Here is an 18,639-nt window from a genome sequence, read left to right as displayed (position 1 = left end):
GACCTGATGTGGAATATAATAACTGGACTTGTTTGGGTTTATGTTTCTGTACAGTAGTTGCTGGATGCATTGACGATCAAGTGCCACAGATTCTGTTAAGGAAGCTCACAGATCTGCAGCCTCGTGCAGACGTGCAGCTGATTTTGAGATTTCTGCTTTTATTATTCCATGTACATTTAATTTCTACATCATTTATTCTTGTTTTAACAACACCACAGAGACCGAGCAGCAGCTATGAATTTCTGCCTCCCAACCGTGAGTTAAAGTGAACTCAGTCAGAATTATTCTTCTGCACATGAACATGCAGACTGACAGCGTTTGCAGGTGGTGGATGCAAACTCACATTTTATTGATTTGAATGTTTGAAAGCTCACAGCTGAATTTGTTTGGAGAGAACAGCTGACACGTTCAGCTTTAAGGTTCGATTGCTGATCGCTGGTTGTGAATCCTCTTCTCTCTGTTCATTTTGGGTGAAGTCCGCACTGAGGAGGTGTTTCTAATTCAGTGTTTTCTTCTCAGTGTCTGAGCTGAGGGTCGTTCTGCTGGGGAACAGCTGGTCTCAGAGGAGTTCAGTGGGGAACTTCATGCTGGGACAGACTAAGTTCAGCACTGAGAGAGAAGCAGGCTGCTGTCTGAGAGTCAGAGGACGGCTGAAGGGGAGAGAAATCGTTCTCATCAACACTCCAGATCTGCTGCATCCAAACATCTCTGAAGACAAACTGAGAAAACGAGTAGAAAACTGTGTGAGACTCTCTGATCCTGGACCTCATGTGTTCCTGTTGGCTCTGCAGCCTGAAGACTTTACTGAGGAGCACAAACTGAAGCTGCAATCGATCCTTGAAAACTTCAGCGATCGATCATTTGATCATTCATTCTATTGACCTCAGCCCCCAGAGAGGAGAGCTCGCCGTCCATGAAACACGATGTACCAGAGCAGCCCTGAAAAGACGTGCTGAGACTGTGTCGATACAGACAGCTGAAGCAGAAGAAGCTCGAAGCGACAGAGCTGTTAATGCACTTGGATCAGATTGTACAAGAGAACGAAGGACGTGTGAGCTGTCATGTATTTAAAGAGGCAGCACCAAGTTCAACTTGTGATCAGGAGCCTTTGAAATCTGCTGGTAAGTGCAGGACAGTGATTCTGTTCAGGTGAATTTACCACAAACGACTGTTGAATCGTACAGTTGGACATCACTGCGTCTTTCACAGAGGTGAACGTGTCCCGTGAATACAGGCTGTCCCACCAGTGTAAGTAAATCGCGTGGTGTTATTATCCCGATACGTTCAGAAGCAACATATAATCTAATTTGACACAATGTTTCACATTAGTTCCAGTAGTGCCAAATAAGAACACAGAGTTTCCAGGGGACACAGTGTTAGGACAAGCAAATGAATCATAGAAAAGAGAAGAAAAACAAACATGCTACATTTGACATGCACAAGTTACAGTTCACACATGCATTCAAAGTCTTTGCGGCCTTCTTATTTTTGCAGGCACTGATTGATTGTCGGTATAATTCAAAGTCCTTGTAAAAGACTGAAAAAAGATGTTTTTGATCCATTCATTCTTCTTCTTCTCTCTCCAGCTTTGCTTTGGAGTGACATGACGCAGGCTGAGAGCAGGGACAGTAACCTAACGGTTCACGTTTCACCATAAGAAAACGTCCAGCGGGTCTTTGCACTCAGAGACGATGAACATGATCTTAAATCAGACATGACAGACAAGAAATGACGACACAGATACGAAATGTGGAGGACACCGTTAAAAGAATTTAGGCTGTGGGGACAATGAGCAAGGGAGGAGATTAATATTTGGTTTTCTAAGGACGACTGGAGTGGACAGACGACTCTGAAGGGACGCGGTAGTGTCTCCGTTTAAAATGGATAAAGATGGAGAATCAAACCTGGAGGTGGCGCTAGTGCGGCAGCGCGGAGGCCATCTACATTAAAACAGCGAAGAAGAAGAAGCAGAGCGAAGATAAGTTTCGTTTTGTTTGTGTCGCATCAGGAAATTCAGCTGGTGAGTGAATTTAAGTCAAACTAGACAAAGAAAAATTAGTAAGTGTCGTGTTAAAGTGGAGCTGGTTCATGTGTGAACAGAGTTTGTGTTCGAGCTCTTCGCTGCTGGTTGTCTGATCTGGGTAGGTCTCAGTCGGCGCTCCGCCCGGACTTCATAATGTAGCAAGCCTGCAGTGACACAGTCAGTCATGTTTTATTGTGTTACGCATTATCGAGTACTGTGATGTGATAATTTTCGTTGACGAAAGCAACTATGGAGACGAGACGAGACGAGACGAGACAGCAGAGGATTGTCCGTGTTGTTGAGCTCAAGCGACAGATCCTGATCTGTTTCCAACCAACGTCTGATCACCGCTAAAATCTCCCCGAAAAGAGGAGATTTACTGAAACAGCTGTTAACAAACGTTTGCGTTTACATTTCTGTGTCGTCTGGGGCCCGTTGCACAAAACTAGGATAAGGGATTAAGCCGGGATATGTTGGTTATCCTGGCTCAACTTATCCGTGATCCGGTTGCACAAAAGCAGGATAGCTGAAAGTGGGATATGTTATGGGATGAGTTAGCATGGAGATTTATCCTGCTCCAGACCAGGCTAAGCTCCAGGATCTATTGAATCTCATCCCTTATCTCAGTCAGCAGTCATCACAAACAGAAACCAGCAGTTATTCCACTGACCACTACACACTGTTATCACATCCAACCTGATCCACGTCATCATTTAAACATTAACACAAAACATGAGCAGCATTCATTTCAGTTTAAATTAATTTCAATCAAAGGAAAAAGGTGGCTTGCTCCCTTCAGGTTGGGGGAGAGTTCCTGCCTCAGGTGGAGGAGTTTAAGTATCTTGGGATCCTGTTCACGAGTGAGGGAAGGATGGAGGTGAGACTGACAGGCGGAGCGGTGCAGCGGCTGCAGTAATGCGGTCGCTGTATCGGTCTGTCGTGGTGAAGAAGGAGCTGAGCCGAAAGGCGAAGCTCTCGATTTACCGGTCAGTCTACGTTCCTACCCTCACCTATGGTCATGAACTTTGGGTCATGACCGAAAGAACGAGGTCCCGGATACAAGCGGCTGAAATGAGTTTCCTCCGCAGGGTGGCGGGGCGCTCCCTTAGAGATAGGGATAGGAGCTCTGTCACCCGGGAGGAGCTCAGAGTAGAGTCGCTGCTCCTCCGCATCGAGAGGAGTCAGCTGAGGTGGCTCGGGCATCTCTATCGGATGCCCCCTGGACGCCTCCCTAGGGAGGTGTTCCAGACATGTCCCACCGGGAGGAGGCCCCGGGGAAGACCCAGGACACGCTGGGGTGACTACGTCACTCGGCTGGCCTGGGAACGCCTCGGGATCCCCCCGGAAGAGTTGGAGGAAGTGTCCGGGGAGAGGGAAGTCTGGGCGTCCCTGCTCAGACTGCTCCCCCCGCAATCCGGCCCCGGATAAGCGGAAGACAATGGATGGATGGATTAATTTCAATCATTGTAGATAAATGATGATTTTAGATGTGTTGCAATCATCAGATATACAGTTTCCCATAGACTATATATAAAATACACATCCAATATAAATATAAATAACCATCAAAGAGTAACATGATGTTCCTTTATTGAATCAGGATAAATCAAAGCATCAGTTCTTTCCAAACTGAAGTCACACAGTGACTCTGCAAGACAGAAAGCACAGAATCGAAGCATATTATACAACACAAGAATAAATACACATCCAACGGTCTGTATATAACACACCCCACATGTCTGCACACTGAAACAAATGCAGGACAAATCTGAACACAACAAATGAACAGACAGATGAATGGATGCAGGAGCCTGCAAGCTTGTGTACAGCACAAACACAAGAGGCCAAATCAGTCTAACTTGATAAGATCAACTTTATTTATCAAGTGGGCATTCTTAAAATGTACAACTGTTTACAAAAGATCAGCAGAAATGACTATTGACAGAGATTTGCAGATTCACAGAGAACATATCTACAGTTGAGGCTGAGCAGGAGTCCCTGGTGCTGCTGCGGGATTACTGAAGCAAACAGTTTCCTGTTCGATAACAGTGACCATCGGGACCGCTTGGAGGCTTGATCCTCACATGGCAGCCATCGATTGCTCCAGCAGCTTTTATGCAGCAGAACATCGGCCTTGTCTGGATGGAGAAAGGAGGGTAAGAACAGGAGGATTAAACAAGAGCAACTGAGTTTTAGTTGATAAGACAACTCAAGTGACTGTTAAAGCTTAGACCAATAATGCTTCATCTCTCCATCTATTACACTTTTGATATTTAATAACACAACATTTTAACATTTTAATAGGCTATTGAATGAAGTCAGGGTTATTTACAGGGTTCATACACATTCAACTATTCAATTCAAGCACTTTTCAGATCTTACAAACATAGCATTAAAATTACAGCGTACAGAAGTATCAAGACTCACGGTTAAATGACATATATGTCAGTCCATAGTTTATATGGCAAGCGTTTGTCACTAAACGGTATCGTTTATTAACGGGTAATGTATGAACATTAATATGGGTTCAAATAGCCGGTTAATGTTACCCCCCCACGGCGCTCTCCCAGCCGGAGGTAAACGAGCCGCCGGTGTCGCAAAACCTCTGGCTCCATTGTCGTCTGTCGTCTGTCGTCTGTCGTCTATCGGTTATGTTTCCGTCGTCTGTCGGTTATGTTTCTGTTGTGTCGTTTGTCGTCTGTTAACTTTTTGTCTCCGTACGTGTGTTTTTCCCGGGTTAGGAGGGAAGAAGTTATGACGTTGTGACGCAATCAGGAAATGCTCCGAAGGCTAGACCGTCCCATTTACCGATGGTTGATGCGGCCCACGGAGGAGCCTCCGCATCCTCCGTGGGCCGCGTAGGAAGGGTCCTCCGAAGGATGCAGCCCCTGAATTGGGACACAGCCCGTGTCTGCTCATCCTGACTTGGTCTTTGTGCAACCGATTAAGCCTGGACGCTCATGTTTTGGATTGGTTGAGCTCAGCTCAGTCACTTATCCTGGATGTCTTAATGCTAGTTTTGGCCCTGCTCTGACGTGATAAGAGGAAGTCAGGCTCTGCTTCGTTATGTCTTATTTTTAAGTCTTTAGACACAAGCAGTTTGACGCAGGGTCTTGAAAATGACACGTAAATGTTCAGCAGGTAAGATGCTAAAGACAAACCGCTAAAACAAGGAGAGGAAGCTCGAGACAGACAGACACACTACACGTCACACACCGTACACAGGTGTATGCGTATATTATGTCTATGGGTATATGTAGTGTTTCCGGAAGTACAGGTGTGCGGGAGGCGCGGACTCGCGGGAGCGCGCGCAGCATCTGTCGTTGTTGCGAGCTGCTTGTACCTGCATCAAAGACGCACCTTTGCTGTTACCTCAGACTTAAAGCTCTGTGCATTTGCACGTTGGGACTGTTTGATTCAGGTGAAATCAGCTGGGCCAGACCATCACTTTTTGGCACAAATGACTTGATTTCTTTCATGAATGTCAAAGGTCAAAGCTGGCAAAGTGAAAGTGAAGCCATTAGTTGTTCTGCTGCTGGAGGAAATACTCGTCCAATCGTCCATAAAGGCACAAGGAGAGGTCACGTAGGCCTGAATGCAGGAACACACACTTTGTGCTCTGAGTGAAATGTTTTACCCCAAACCACTATGAGTGTGGAGGTCGGGCACCGAGGGATCTGCAGGACCCCCTAAAACCAGGAATCATAAAACCTGAAACAAGCTAACAAACAAATCAAAGAGCATTTGATGGTTTTCTCTCTGCAGGTCTGTGAACCCAGCAGCTGGTCTGCAGTCAGTCTGTGACGTCTGCAGCGAGGCGACAGTATGGGGGCTTCACAATCCAATGAGTCTGGTAAGTCTGCTGCTAACGGCCATGAGCTGTGTGTGTGTGTGTGTGTGTGTGTGTGTGTGTGTGTGTGTGTGTGTGTGTGTGTGTGTGTGTTTTTTGGTGGATCAGAAAAACAACCTCAAACCCCAAATATGAGGACAGTTCTTGGATCTTAGAGCACAGACATAATGTCCAACATATAAATACATACAGGTAGTGCAAATGGCATGAGGGATAAACAGCATGAGGTATGTGCAGGTAGTGCAGTAAAATCCATGAAACAATAAAACGTGTGTGAGCAGGTGACATGTGCAACAGGTAGCAGAGTATAAGAATATAGAGCATGTCTAAAATATGAAGTGATGTGTGCAGTACGACATGAGCTGAACTGTAACGTTCATCTTTGTTTGTGGCTCCTGAGTCTTCTTCAGCGAAGATTAAGTCTGCATTAACTGTGTTTTCTAGAGGAGATGAGGAGACATCGGGAGGAGATGAGGAGACATCGGGAGGAGATGATGCATCATCATCAAACGTTCAGCCTCCATCATGAAGGTAAGGACAAAAGAGGAGAAGAGTGAGAGAAGAAGAGTTTGAGCTTCACATTTTATTTCTTTAAATGTTTGCAGGCTGACTGCTGAATGTACAAGTTTCATGTTAATAATGAAGGACAGAATCTGTCCTTAAGGTCCACGTCAAAGGGACGCTTCCCCTCATGTCCTGTGCTGTCCAGTCAGTGTTGATGATGAATGTGGTCGACTGCAGCAGTGACCTCCTCAGAAAGCTGAGTTCTCCTGCTGTGCGGCCGTGCTGGCCCTGCCTACATGTACCACAATGCACTGCGCGTAGCTTCTGATGGCCGAGCTGCTGGGCGCTAATCAAAGTCATCAGATTCCTGTTTGACCATTTCTTTTTCTCAGGTACCTGGATTTGAATCCTTTATTGTGTGCTTTTATGTGTTGTCTCTGTTGTTACTTTCGTCCTGGTCACCATGATCAGGTGGCTTTTATTCTCCATCTTTTTCAGTTTGTTGGTGATGCATTCATCTCATTCTCATTCATTCAGGTCATGGTGCCTTTTGAAAGCACTTATAAGTCGTTTGTGTGCTTTTTCAAGCACATTGACTTCCATGTTTAAACCAGTCAGATTCCTTGTGTGCACACATATTTGGCCGATAAAGCCAATTCTGAGGAGTATCTACATGTTGTGTATCTTCTCAGAGCCAGAGGTGAAGCGCAGCAGCAGCTTTGAACTCCTTCCACCGAACAGTAAGTTCAGCTGAGCTCCGTCACGTTTATTCTCGTCTGTTTTAACATGTAGAACGGCAGCGTTTTGTAGGTGGAGGGAACGAACATTTCATTTCATTTCAAGTGAATAACAGAAGACAGAATGTCTCAAGTCCACCTTAAAGAAGCTTCCTCACTGGTTGTTCATGCAGTTTTACTGTCTTCAGCATGGATGGAGTCTGAACTGACTGACTGTTTTCTTCTCAGTGTCTGAGCTGAGGGTCGTTCTGCTGGGGAACAGCTGGTCTCAGAGGAGTTCAGTGGGGAACTTCATACTGGGTCAGACTAAGTTCAACACTGAGGAAGAAGAAGGCTGGTTTCAGACAGAAAGAGGACAGGTGAAGGAGAAGGAAATAGTCCTCGTAAACACTCCAGATCTGCAGCAGCACCCCCTCCACCTCCCCTCACACAGACTGAGAAGAGATCTACAGTCAGTCTGTGATCCTGGACCTCATGTGTTCCTGCTGGTTCTGCAGCCTGAAGACTTCACTGAGGAACACAAACTGAGGCTCTGCAGCTTCCTTCAGCTCTTCAGTGATCGATCATTTGATCATTCACTGGTGCTGATATCAACACCCAGGGAGGAGAGTCCAGGATTGATGGAAACATACATGGAACAGCCTCCATTAAAGGACATGATCAGACGGTGTCATTACAGGTTTCTGTGGCAGAAGAACCTTGAACTTCCAGAGCTGTTAACACGCTTGGGTCAGATTGTGAAAGAGCACAGTGGAGAACACCTGATGCCGAGCATGTAGAGGAGCTTTTTATTCACTGAACATCAGATCCTTCATCATTTAAAAACCTCTGAAGGTGTTGAAGAGAAGATCTCAGATGACAGCAGTGAACCATCTGCAAACTTGGTCATCATGAATCAAGAGTATTTTGTTTGTTAGACAGACAACAAGGATGAATCTCAAAGAGGTTTTTTATTCCAGTTTAGCTCAGCAGACTTATTATTACGCTGGAAAAACACTCTGTTACAAGTAAAAGTCCCAAGATTTTCACTTTAGTAAAGTGCAGTTATCTCCCAAAATGTAGTGAACGTACTCGTCTCTCAGTGTTTTTCATCATGATTATGTTTTTCATTACTGGATTATTATGACTGATGCTTCAACACAGAAGCAGCCTTTTAATGTTACGTGTGTTGGAGTGAATGGCAGCAAATAATCACGCTAATTATCGATTATCTAGTCATCCTGCAGCTGCTTTAAGAAACATAATGTCTGTTGAGAATAACTTGCCTCATGGATTTTATTGTTTGTCACACTTTGTATGAGCATAATCTTTCATTTGTGGTGCAGAGGTGGAACATTAGGGCACGCCTGGATCTGCTTAACCAACACTGTCTGCATACGGCTTACTGAGACGTTCAGATGTTCTTTGTGTGCAGCGGGAGGCTCTGGTGCTGTATTTCCTCTTTGTCTTTAGACCAACACGCAGGCATATATGTGAGACATTAAAGCCCCAGTTCAGGATGCCCCGCTGTAAACGGATAAAAACTCGACTTTCCCATCCAGCTGTGCAGACTGCAACAAATGAAAGCACGTTTTCAAAGCAGATGATCAGGACTGACAGCACAGAGGAGGAAAAGCACAGCGTCACAGGCATGAGGACGCGCTGAGCTGCAGCGCTCAGTGTTCAGTTACTGCAGCCTGACAACGGCTGACAGAAGACCCAGAGCTGAGACTCTCACACTGTTTCACCTGCAGGCTGTTCATGAGTGATCTTTAACGTCTGAACCATCCGCTCGGTCCTGTTTTATGTTTTGTGCCAAACATGATTAAAGATGATTCTTCGGCAGGTTGCATGTGTGACTGCTTGAGGTGAGATTCAGCTTGTGAGCGCGCTGTGAAGGTGGATGGCTGAATGATGGAGAAACGTCAGTCTTTGCAATCTGTTTCTCAGGTCCGACTCACTGGATCATGACTGAAGGTCCTCAGTGAAAGTGAAATATGTTTTCAAATGATGTAAAAATGAGTTAAACTTGTTTGTATACACACATAATGTGCACTCAGCTGGCAGTTTGTGAGGTAGATGGAGCTTAAACTGCAGCGAACTGCAGTGAATCGTCCTTTGGTGAAGGTTAAAGTGTTGAGTCCAAACACAGGAAGCCCATCAGCAGAGATCAGTCGCTCCTCACCAACACTGACTGACACTCTGTGAACAAAGTGCAAACAGACCTCTGAGCTGAATCAACATGAAGCTCCAACATGCTGCAGACTGCAAGTGTTCCTGTTATTGTGTCCACCCCCTGTATTATCCAATCAACACGTCAGTTGATGGAGGTTTATTTTAGGAGGGATCCACTGGGATCCAGTGCATCTGTGGTGTGTTTTGTCCAGCAGGTGGAGCTCTAACATGAAGGCCTGAGCTCTTCATCATTCACTGTCTTCCTCTTCATGCTTTTGAACACATCTGAAACATGTGGAGGTTTACACTGAATTTAACTTTAATGATGATGATGATCTTTGAAACAAACAGTTTAGCTAAATAAACATGACAGTAAATATCAGTAACAGGTGTACACAGTACTGCCTCTGAGGTTTCAATGTACTTATATACAAATATACTAATAAAACACAGGAGAGAGCAAACTGATAGATGGACACGTGTAACTATTGAACTGTTAAAAACTCCTCCACCTCAGGAAGGATCTCTGTCCAAGGACGGACAGAAACGTGACAACAGTGTCCTGAACAGGTCGACGCTCTCTGGAGAGACGAGAGTCCAGAAGAGCCCATAGGAGTCCAGAGGTTCTGCTGCTGGAGCCATGTGGAGTCTACGTATAGCAGAGCTGATGACCCACATCTTGGTTTTATTGGAATTTAGAGCAGGAGGTGGAATATGTGAAGAGAGCCGGAGAGGGCCAAGAACTGAGCCCTGATGGACTCCACAGAGTTCATCTGCATCGGTGTGATCGTTACCATGTGAGAGTCAGATGAAGCCGAGAAACAGGCGAGTCGATCTGCACTCTGACGCCATCCGAGGTGGAAAACTGACAGATTTGATTGATGTCAGCCTCCTAGGCAGAAAGAGGCCCAGCGGAGTCCAGGAGGGCAGACAGGCTGAGTTTGGTTGAATGAAGAGCTGAGACGAAACAGAGTCTGACCGACTTCATTCAACGCGCTTCAGATTCGAAATGAGGAAATTTAACATTTGACATGTTTTAAATTAAACGTGGACTTTTGCAAATCTCCACTTTCAGTTTCTCCTGATATTTCACACACAGTCCCAGCGTTTTTGGTTTGTAACAGGGAGGAAGGGCCGGCTGGACCAGACGAACCGCTGACCAGCAGGTGGCGCTCTACTGTCAGCTGAAGTCTGTTCAAACTACCTGTGGACGTAAAGGTGAGCGCAAAAAATAACGTTTGATAATCCTGAAATCTCATCAGCTGCTGCATCACAGTACTACAGTTACTGCAGTATTGCTACTTTTAGTACTAGACTGAGTAAAAGTACTAAGAGTGATGAAAACACTGTGAAGGCTCTTCTCAGACACTCTGGACGTGTCTCGATTCGACTGCTCAGAGCCTTCACAGTGTTTTCATCACTCTTAGTACTTTTACTCAGTCTAGTACTAACAGTAGCAATCCTGCTCCTTCATCTCCTTTCTGTGATTCATTTAGGAGTCACGTGATCCCTCCTGACCATTCAAGGCACAGTCCTCACACTTTACTGTCCAATGAGACATGAAGGTCCGTCATTGAGGTCAAAGTTCAAACACCTGAAGGCTGCTAACGGAGGCGCCTGGACCAGAGAAGGAGCTCCAGGTTGATTTCTTTCCAAAAGAGCAGAAACATGAAGTTGTTCTGTGTTTGAAATCCAGCTGTGACGCTGAGCTTCCTGTGACGGAGTCCAGCCAGAAGACAGAGACACAGCGTGGAATAGTAGGCAGGTCAATGTCCACGACTACAGCGCGCTGTCTTCAGATTGTCCTGGTCCTCTGGGCTGAAACACTGGATTCATAAAATCCAACATGACAGTGATCAATGCTGATCACTTCATGGTGTTTTGGGAATAACGTCTGCAGTGTTTGAGGCTCGATCGTCCAACAGAGCGTCAGTCAGCTCCGTCTGCACTGTGAACGTTTCTGTCCAGCACGTCACATCAGACGTTTGGGCTGAAAACACAATGGAAAGACGACAGACCTCAGGCTCATGATATGAATATTATGAACATCTGTTTTTGCAGATAGATGCCTGCAGGACTCATGAGCTGGACAACACAGTGAGACCACAGCATGACGCCTGACACTCGTCCAAGTTCAATAAACGCTCCTAACAAAACACAGACACTGAATATTTACATGTTTCTCTAACGGTGTGTTTAGGCCTTCCTGAAAAAACATGAGGTTACATATTAGTTATATATTTATATACATGATAAGTTGATGATAAGATGTTAAGTCTAAAGTTTCACCATCATATAAACTGTATTTATCATGTATTGTTTAAAGTAAAAGTACTAATACCACACTGTGAAAATACTCTGCAATCTGCAAAATGTACTTAAGGTACTTGAAGTAGAAGCAGTAAAGTGTCCCTGTGAGTGTTTGCCAGAGCTCATTGAACTCCTTTATCTCCTGTTGCTGCTTTAATCTTCATCAGTGCTTCAGATTGTAGAAGATCATCACATGTTTGCAGCGCGGCGTCCTGTGAGAATCTCGTATCTCCAAAAACAGGCTGTTTTCAGCTTTGTGACGAAACTTTTTCAGCTGATCCAAGAGGCTTTTAAAGAGTTTACTGAGCTGAAGAAGACATGAAGGAGCGTTTGCAGTATAAATACACACCTTTATGTATACTGTATGTAGTAGCAGCAGTTCTCCCCAGAATAGGAATGGGTCATCAAAGGTCAAGGGTCAGGTCACGTTCTGTCTTCACATTGAAAATAATATGGATATCAATCATTCTGAGTAACTGTCGTTGTTATATTACATCCTTATTTTAATCCTGGTGTTGATGGATTTTCTACGCCCGCAGCAGAACAGAAGTCAAACAAACAGCCTTTTCAGGTGAGTGCCATGTTTCTTCTTCAGTCTTCAGGTGGAGATCGAAGACGAAAGGTCAGAGTTCATTTCTGGAGCTTCACTTCCTGTTTGAGAAATGTTTGATGACGATGGATAGAAAATGATTCATAACTGGCGTCTTGGTGCCACAACAAACGACAAACTACTCAAAGTCTTAATGCTTTCTTCCTTCTTATTGTGAAAGTCTGGAGTTGGAAAAAAAGGAAACCATTTCCTGCTTTTGTTTAATGGAACTAATCAGGTTACACTAAAGCAGTAATAATACTAGTTGATGGTCATTAAATCAGTTTTCATTGAGACATACTTAACGTCAATATTTGATAAGCAATAACAGAATTTAGTTCAGTTCTTTGAGGAGAATTTGACTGAACAGATAGACTCAGAAGACGTTTTAAAGGTGAAACTCGAGCAGTAAATGAGGACAGAGCAGCTGTTAGATGTTGGCACTTTATTGATGAGTAAACACTCGTGGAGAGTACTGATACAACTGGACTCTGGACGAGACAACGGACGAGGACAAAAGCCCAACAGTGATGTGCAACCTACTGCATGAGACTGTCAAAGAGGTAGAAGACACGGCAGAAGAGGTTTGGTGATAATACTGTTTCCTTTGACCACATCTACCACCTGCAGGAGCGAAACCTGCGAGCGAGTGAGCGACACGTTCAGCTGTTCGATGGCGGAGGCTCATTAAGCTGCCGAGACAGTCGCTCGATTGGTCTCGTGCGCGGCGTCTTGTCTTTTGTTCATAAAACAGACCGGAGACATTTCTCGCTGGATGGACGGCGGATCGTCTTCCCGCTGGGGCAGAGGGCGGAAGGAGCGCTTAGAAGCACTTGCGGTGGACGATGGAGGGGCCGGACTCGTCGTACTCCTGCTTGCTGATCCACATCTGCTGGAAGGTGGAGAGGGAGCCCAGGATGGAGCCGCCGATCCAGACGGAGTACTTCCTCTCTGGGGGAGCGATGATCTGGAGGCGAGGAGAGAAAACGTGAGCTTAAAATGAAGAAAAGCCGAATTTGAAACGCTGACAGTTTAAGATTTGACCAGTTTCATTCAGAAGTCTTGGTTTTATTTTACTGTGAGGGTTGAAGAGCCCGACACTGCAGCTTCAGCACTTCTATTAGTAATCAACATATCTGGGCAGTTTTGATCATTTTAGACAAAGAAAAGTTGTGCTGCAGCTTGTTTTCAGGTTGGGAATCAGCTGATTTCTCTGATAGACTTAAACTGAAGCTACAGGTGATGCCTGCATGTTTCCAGATCAGCCTCAGGTTTTATCAAGGCTTTCGTGAAAAAGGAGGTTTTCACAGATAATAAATAAAGAAATAAATAAAAGTGAACCTTGATTTTCATGGTGGGTGGAGCCAGGGCGGTGATCTCCTTCTGAATGCGGTCAGCGATGCCGGGGTACATGGTGGTGCCTCCGGACAGCACGGTGTTGGCGTACAGGTCTTTACGGATGTCCACGTCGCACTTCATGATGCTGTTGTAGGTCGTCTCGTGGACGCCAGCGGACTCCATTCCTGCGCACACGTTTAGCGTTCAGCTTAACTTTCATTGCATTTTCATTCGCGACACGGTGCGTTGGCGCTCGTTACCCACCGATGAACGAGGGCTGGAAGAGCGTCTCGGGGCAGCGGAACCTCTCGTTGCCGATGGTGATGACCTGTCCGTCAGGAAGCTCGTAGCTCTTCTCCAGGGAGGAAGAGCTCGCGGCCGTCTGCATCTCCTGCTCGAAGTCCAGAGCCACGTAGCAGAGCTTCTCCTTCATGTCGCGCACAATCTCACGCTCGGCTGCAGGTCAACAGTTCAGATATTGGCGTTAGAAAATGGAGGTTACAAACCTTCAGAGAGGAGAAAAGAAGGCGTCTCTTCTGATCTTCTACTCTTGTAAACGCCACCTGTTTAAGGCAGTGAAAGTCAGGGATGTGTGCTGCACCTGTGGTGGTGAAGCTGTAGCCTCTCTCTGTGAGGATCTTCATCAGATAGTCGGTCAGATCTCTGCCAGCCAGGTCCAGACGGAGGATGGCGTGAGGTAGAGCATAGCCCTCGTAGATGGGCACGGTGTGGCTGACACCGTCCCCGGAGTCCATCACAATACCTGCGACACAAAAACCATCAAACTCCAACAGAAACGTGGCACTGAGCAGTCTGCACAGTTCAACATGAGCGCCACTGAAACGTGTTCAGCTGCAGTTCCTCTTGTGGCCACTAGGTGCTGCTCAAAACGATGAATAAGAAAACCCAACGTCCTAAGAAAAGTTTTTTCCCATCACCACACACAGCGAGTGTTTCCAGACGTGTGCGCGGCTGTTTGAGCTCACCTGTGGTGCGACCGGAGGCGTACAGCGACAGGACGGCCTGGATGGCCACATACATGGCCGGAGAGTTGAAGGTCTCGAACATGATCTGGACCAAAGGAAGACAGCAGGTGACCAACCAAAAGCAGCTTTCACTGCCTCTTTCTGCAGCAGCTGCATTACAAGTTAGACCTCTGAACAAGGAATCAGCACTGAGCACACACCTGTGTCATCTTCTCCCTGTTAGCTTTGGGGTTGAGGGGCGCCTCGGTCAGCAGCACCGGATGCTCCTCAGGAGCGACGCGGAGCTCGTTGTAGAAGGTGTGATGCCAGATCTGCAGGACGGGAGAGACGGGACAGTTCAAGCATGGCTGCTGTCAGATCACGTCCTGTGTTTCCTGAATTTCCTCTTTTTTCCCAGCGGTGGAAAGTTATGAAGTACATTTACTCTCAGGTACGTTATACTTTTACTCTGCTGCGTGTGTCTGACAGCTGTAGCTGCTCGTTACGTTATTAACACAAACACTGAATAATGCTGCATCGTTATGGATGAAGCGGGTCAGAATTAGCTCCACACTGACGCACTGAAGCACCAGGAATGACTCATCATGCTGAAAAAGACCATTTTCCATTCAGGGTCATGTTTCCAGTTTCACATTTATCATGAGGCGGGAAAAAGTTTTGATGCAGCTTTTCATCCAAAGACGCCTTAAAATTAAAACCTCAACGTTCCTCATGTTGGTGACATTAAGACCTGATGTCTTTTTAAACCTGAACCTGTGCAGCTTTGTGCTTTAAACCAGCAGCACACAAAGTCCAAACCACCGCAACCTGACCTCTGACCCAGCTGTCAGCTATTTGAGCAGGTGAGTCAGCTCAGGTAACATCCTCACCTTCTCCATGTCGTCCCAGTTGGTGACGATGCCGTGCTCGATGGGGTACTTCAGGGTCAGGATGCCTCTCTTGCTCTGGGCCTCGTCCCCCACGTAGCTGTCCTTCTGTCCCATCCCCACCATCACACCCTGCACGCACACAAACACACCTCTACCGTCACGTGTCACTCTTGGATTTTACGGGGCAGGTGATGTTCACGCTGGGATCAGTACCTGGTGTCTGGGGCGACCCACGATGGACGGGAAGACGGCGCGGGGGGCGTCGTCTCCGGCGAACCCGGCCTTGCACATACCGGAGCCGTTATCAACAACGAGGGCAGCGACGTCATCGTCCATGTCTGAAAGGAAACGTTTAGAGTCATGAGCCAGCCTGAACTCCGTTTCTATGGTTACCTGTCTCTCACCGCTACATCCACCACATGTTAAAACGGACAAATCTGAACCTCACACTCCAGATGCGACCGGCGCACATCCAAAGAGAATCCTGACGTCAGAAATGAGCTGTGACCTCTGCCCCCTCCCTCCTCGTCTTCAAAGCTGCAGTTTAAACCTTTTGAAGTGCGGATGAATCTGCATCTTCCAGTTTCTCCTCAGCACCCCCCACCCCCCCACCCCCCACCCCACCCCACAGGCTCAGCTGGTTTCTTGTCCCCTCGGGGTTCCTCAGCTCGCCCCGCAGCAGCGCGCAGGTGTGACAGACAGCAGCCCCTCAGGTGTGTCGGCTTTAAGTCGTCCAACCTGCTGAACGTCACGTTGTGGCTGCGGGACATTTGAAACCTGCTCAGACAGTCCTGTTCAAACTTAATGTTTTTCCTCGTGACAGTGGAGTGAACTGCAGCATCTGGTCTGTCGGAGACCGGCTGTCCGGTTTCTGGATGATCTGGCTCTGAGTGTGACGCTCTGAGGCTGGTTTGTCTGATTAGAGGTTTCCCGTTTCGACGCGACACAAACGTGTTTTTACTCTGTGACCAGACTGGACGCTTTTTACTGGATCAAACCTTTAATAACGTTTTCTTGACAAGATGAGAACCTGCCTCAGCTTCATCAGCCCTCCTCTTCCCTGACAGTGAAACCTCGGCTGATGTTCTCCACATCAGGATCCTGCTGCGAGGACTAAGGACTAACGTCTTCTTTGCTGCAGACCAGCAGGTCTTCAGCAGGTCTTCAGCAGGTCTTCAGCAGGTCTTCAGCAGGTCTTCAGCAGGTCTGCGTGTTTGACATGAAGGAACTTCAGCTGCTGTCAGAAAGTACCACCTTTGCGTTAAACACCGAAAAACAGCTTTACTGAATATTATTTGTGTTCAGGGCACCGCGCTTGGTCTTATTTTGAAAGGCTGAAAACGCGTCTGCCGTTTTGCACGTCTCCAGGTGTGAATCTGACATAAATACAGTTTAAAGGCTCAAACATGCGTCCCTCACCTGTCCGTCACACACCTGACATGATTCCGTGTTGCGCATTAAATTAAGAATCAAACTGAACTTCTGAGAGATTCTTCAGGTAAAACGCCTCAGAGCGCACCAGGCACCCAGCGCTGGCTCTTACCTGTGCAGGTGAGTCTCGGGCGTGTCTGTGGGTGAAGTCTTTCAGGTGTTTCTGTGCCCCAGCTGTTCGCCGTGAATGCAGCATCAGCGGCCAAAACGGCCGGTTTTATTTACACCGGCGGGACTTCTGGCTTTGTCCATAAAAGGTAAGGTTCTCTCAGCTGGAGCTCTCATTGGCTCAGGTGAGCAGGATTCCTCAGGTTGGCCCAGCTGGCGCCCTGATTGGCTAGAACAAGCATCTGTCAAGCAGGAAGGGGCCCGCGGGATGAAAACCTGTTCCTCCGTAGAAAGCCCCTCAGGGTTTGTCCCAGTTCAGGAATCCAGCTGCTGCAGGGCCGTGATTGGCCCGTCAGGCCGGACAGGTCTGCTGCTGGAAGAGCGAGCTGGTCATGAAAGAAACGAGGTTTCGAAGAGGATGATGAAGGTCGAGCTGGCTTTGACTGGATGAAGGTGGAAGAAACTTCTAAACAGATTCTTTGATTTCACACCTGAAAATCATTTTCAGATTAAGGACATATTTAAATGTTGCCAGCGCACACACACACACACACACACACACACACACACACACACACACTGTCAGATTGAGATTTTACATGTTATCATGAGGTAAATAGAATCTGAATCAGAAAAGCTTTATTGATTTTAAACATACGAGGAATTTGCTTTGGTCAGGTTGGTGCGTAACATCAATTAAAAAGAAGCTATTACAACAGTAAAAATATAACAATAAGTAAAAATATAACAATATAAATATATATGCACAAGTGCGTTTTTTTTTACAGAAGCACAGTCTGTTCTGTGGAAACAGGTGACGTGTTGTTGTAGTACCCATTCTGGCCACAGGAGGCTGGAGGCGGAGGCACATGGGGGAGGTTTGCCCTCAGCGCTGTTTGCTCTGTTTCATGTGTGAAATCTTCATGTGTAAAGTAAAAAGAGTTGGCAACTAAATGCAATAAAAAAAAAAAATACTATATTCCCAAATACAAATAACTCAAATTGTACTGAACTTGAGTAGATGTACTTGGTTACATTCCTCCACTGTTCATTCATGAATACTGAGGCACAAACTGAGAGGATGAAGTGCTGAAACTACGCTGGAGTGTCCGCCGCCATCCTGCAGCTCATTTCCTTCTTTCAACCACTCTCAGATTAAATCTTCCAAACCAGTCGGCCCACGGTAAACCTGGACCTGTCGGGGCCCCTGGGGGTCTGTGGCCTCAGGGCAGTTGTGAGGAGAAACGTCCTGAAACAAATCCAGCCTCAGTGCAGTTTGTGTTAAAGCTTGAACGCTGCTCGGCTCATTCTTTGATGTTTATTATCAGAAACGTTCTCCATGACTCTCAGCTCAGGATTTAAAGAAACTCCAGCTCCTCATGTGAATCCTGGTGAGGCTTTTTACTGACTGAGCAGTCAGAGGCGACGACATGACGAAGAATGGCATGCAGCCGGCTCGAAGCAGCCACGCTGTAATTACCTTCAGCTTCTCACACAACAAGGCCAACAGGAGCCTGTTCCTTATTCTCTGATCTGCTCACCCCGTTAGCATGAATTAGCTTCTGCGCTGCTAGCAGCCGCTCAGGGTTTCACACAAAGCGACGTTTGTCCGTTCAAAACATTTCAGCTGCAGAACAGAAGCCATTTGATTCAAGGTCACTGTCAGACACACTGTTTGAGTGTCAGGATGCAGAAAGTTTCTGCTCATAGAAAGTTCCACATCGTGTGTTTGTTGTTTGA

The 18,639-nt window shown here is 46.5% G+C and overlaps 2 protein-coding genes across 6 annotated transcripts; one reads left to right on the top strand and one right to left on the bottom strand.

Moving 5' to 3' along the window:
• The first annotated feature begins 1,938 nt into the window (after nt 1-1,938).
• On the top strand, nt 1,939-9,734 carry LOC139332645 (GTPase IMAP family member 5-like). Of its 5 annotated transcripts, none has more exons than XM_070964700.1 (6): nt 1,945-2,020; nt 4,073-4,179; nt 5,789-5,876; nt 6,318-6,404; nt 7,070-7,117; nt 7,343-9,649. In XM_070964700.1, the coding sequence occupies exons 3-6, from the start codon at nt 5,849-5,851 to the stop codon at nt 7,891-7,893; spliced, it is 714 nt and encodes a 237-aa protein (XP_070820801.1). In that variant the 5' UTR covers nt 1,945-2,020; nt 4,073-4,179; nt 5,789-5,848; the 3' UTR covers nt 7,894-9,649. The 5 variants fall into 5 exon arrangements, 4 of the variants coding, with proteins under 4 accessions (XP_070820802.1, XP_070820801.1, XP_070820804.1 ...); XM_070964703.1 differs by having other exon boundaries at nt 1,948-2,020; nt 3,979-4,179; XM_070964701.1 differs by lacking the exon at nt 4,073-4,179 and having other exon boundaries at nt 1,939-2,020.
• A 3,256-nt stretch (nt 9,735-12,990) lies between these two features.
• On the bottom strand, nt 12,991-17,043 carry LOC139331999 (actin, non-muscle 6.2-like). Its single transcript, XM_070963651.1, is given in 10 exon segments — nt 12,991-13,134; nt 13,509-13,690; nt 13,770-13,961; nt 14,107-14,268; nt 14,492-14,576; nt 14,692-14,802; nt 15,361-15,489; nt 15,574-15,698; nt 16,904-16,998; nt 17,000-17,043. Coding segments are annotated over 10 exon segments (1,269 nt in total).
• Between the last annotated feature and the right edge of the window lie 1,596 nt (nt 17,044-18,639).

Source organism: Chaetodon trifascialis, chromosome 6 (genome assembly GCF_039877785.1).
Source record: "Chaetodon trifascialis isolate fChaTrf1 chromosome 6, fChaTrf1.hap1, whole genome shotgun sequence".
Taxonomy (NCBI): Eukaryota; Metazoa; Chordata; class Actinopteri; order Chaetodontiformes; family Chaetodontidae; genus Chaetodon; species Chaetodon trifascialis.
This window is presented reverse-complemented; position numbering and strand designations above follow the sequence as displayed.

What these genes read in the sequence shown, in the direction of transcription:
- LOC139332645 (XM_070964701.1), top strand. Translation starts at nt 5,849, where the DNA reads ATGGGGGCTTCACAATCCAATGAGTCTG. An exon ending in TTCACAATCCAATGAGTCTG is followed by an intron (nt 5,877 to 6,317) that starts GTAAGTCTGCTG and finishes TGTGTTTTCTAG; the next exon opens with AGGAGATGAGGAGACATCGG. An exon ending in TGAACTCCTTCCACCGAACA is followed by an intron (nt 7,118 to 7,342) that starts GTAAGTTCAGCT and finishes TTTTCTTCTCAG; the next exon opens with TGTCTGAGCTGAGGGTCGTT.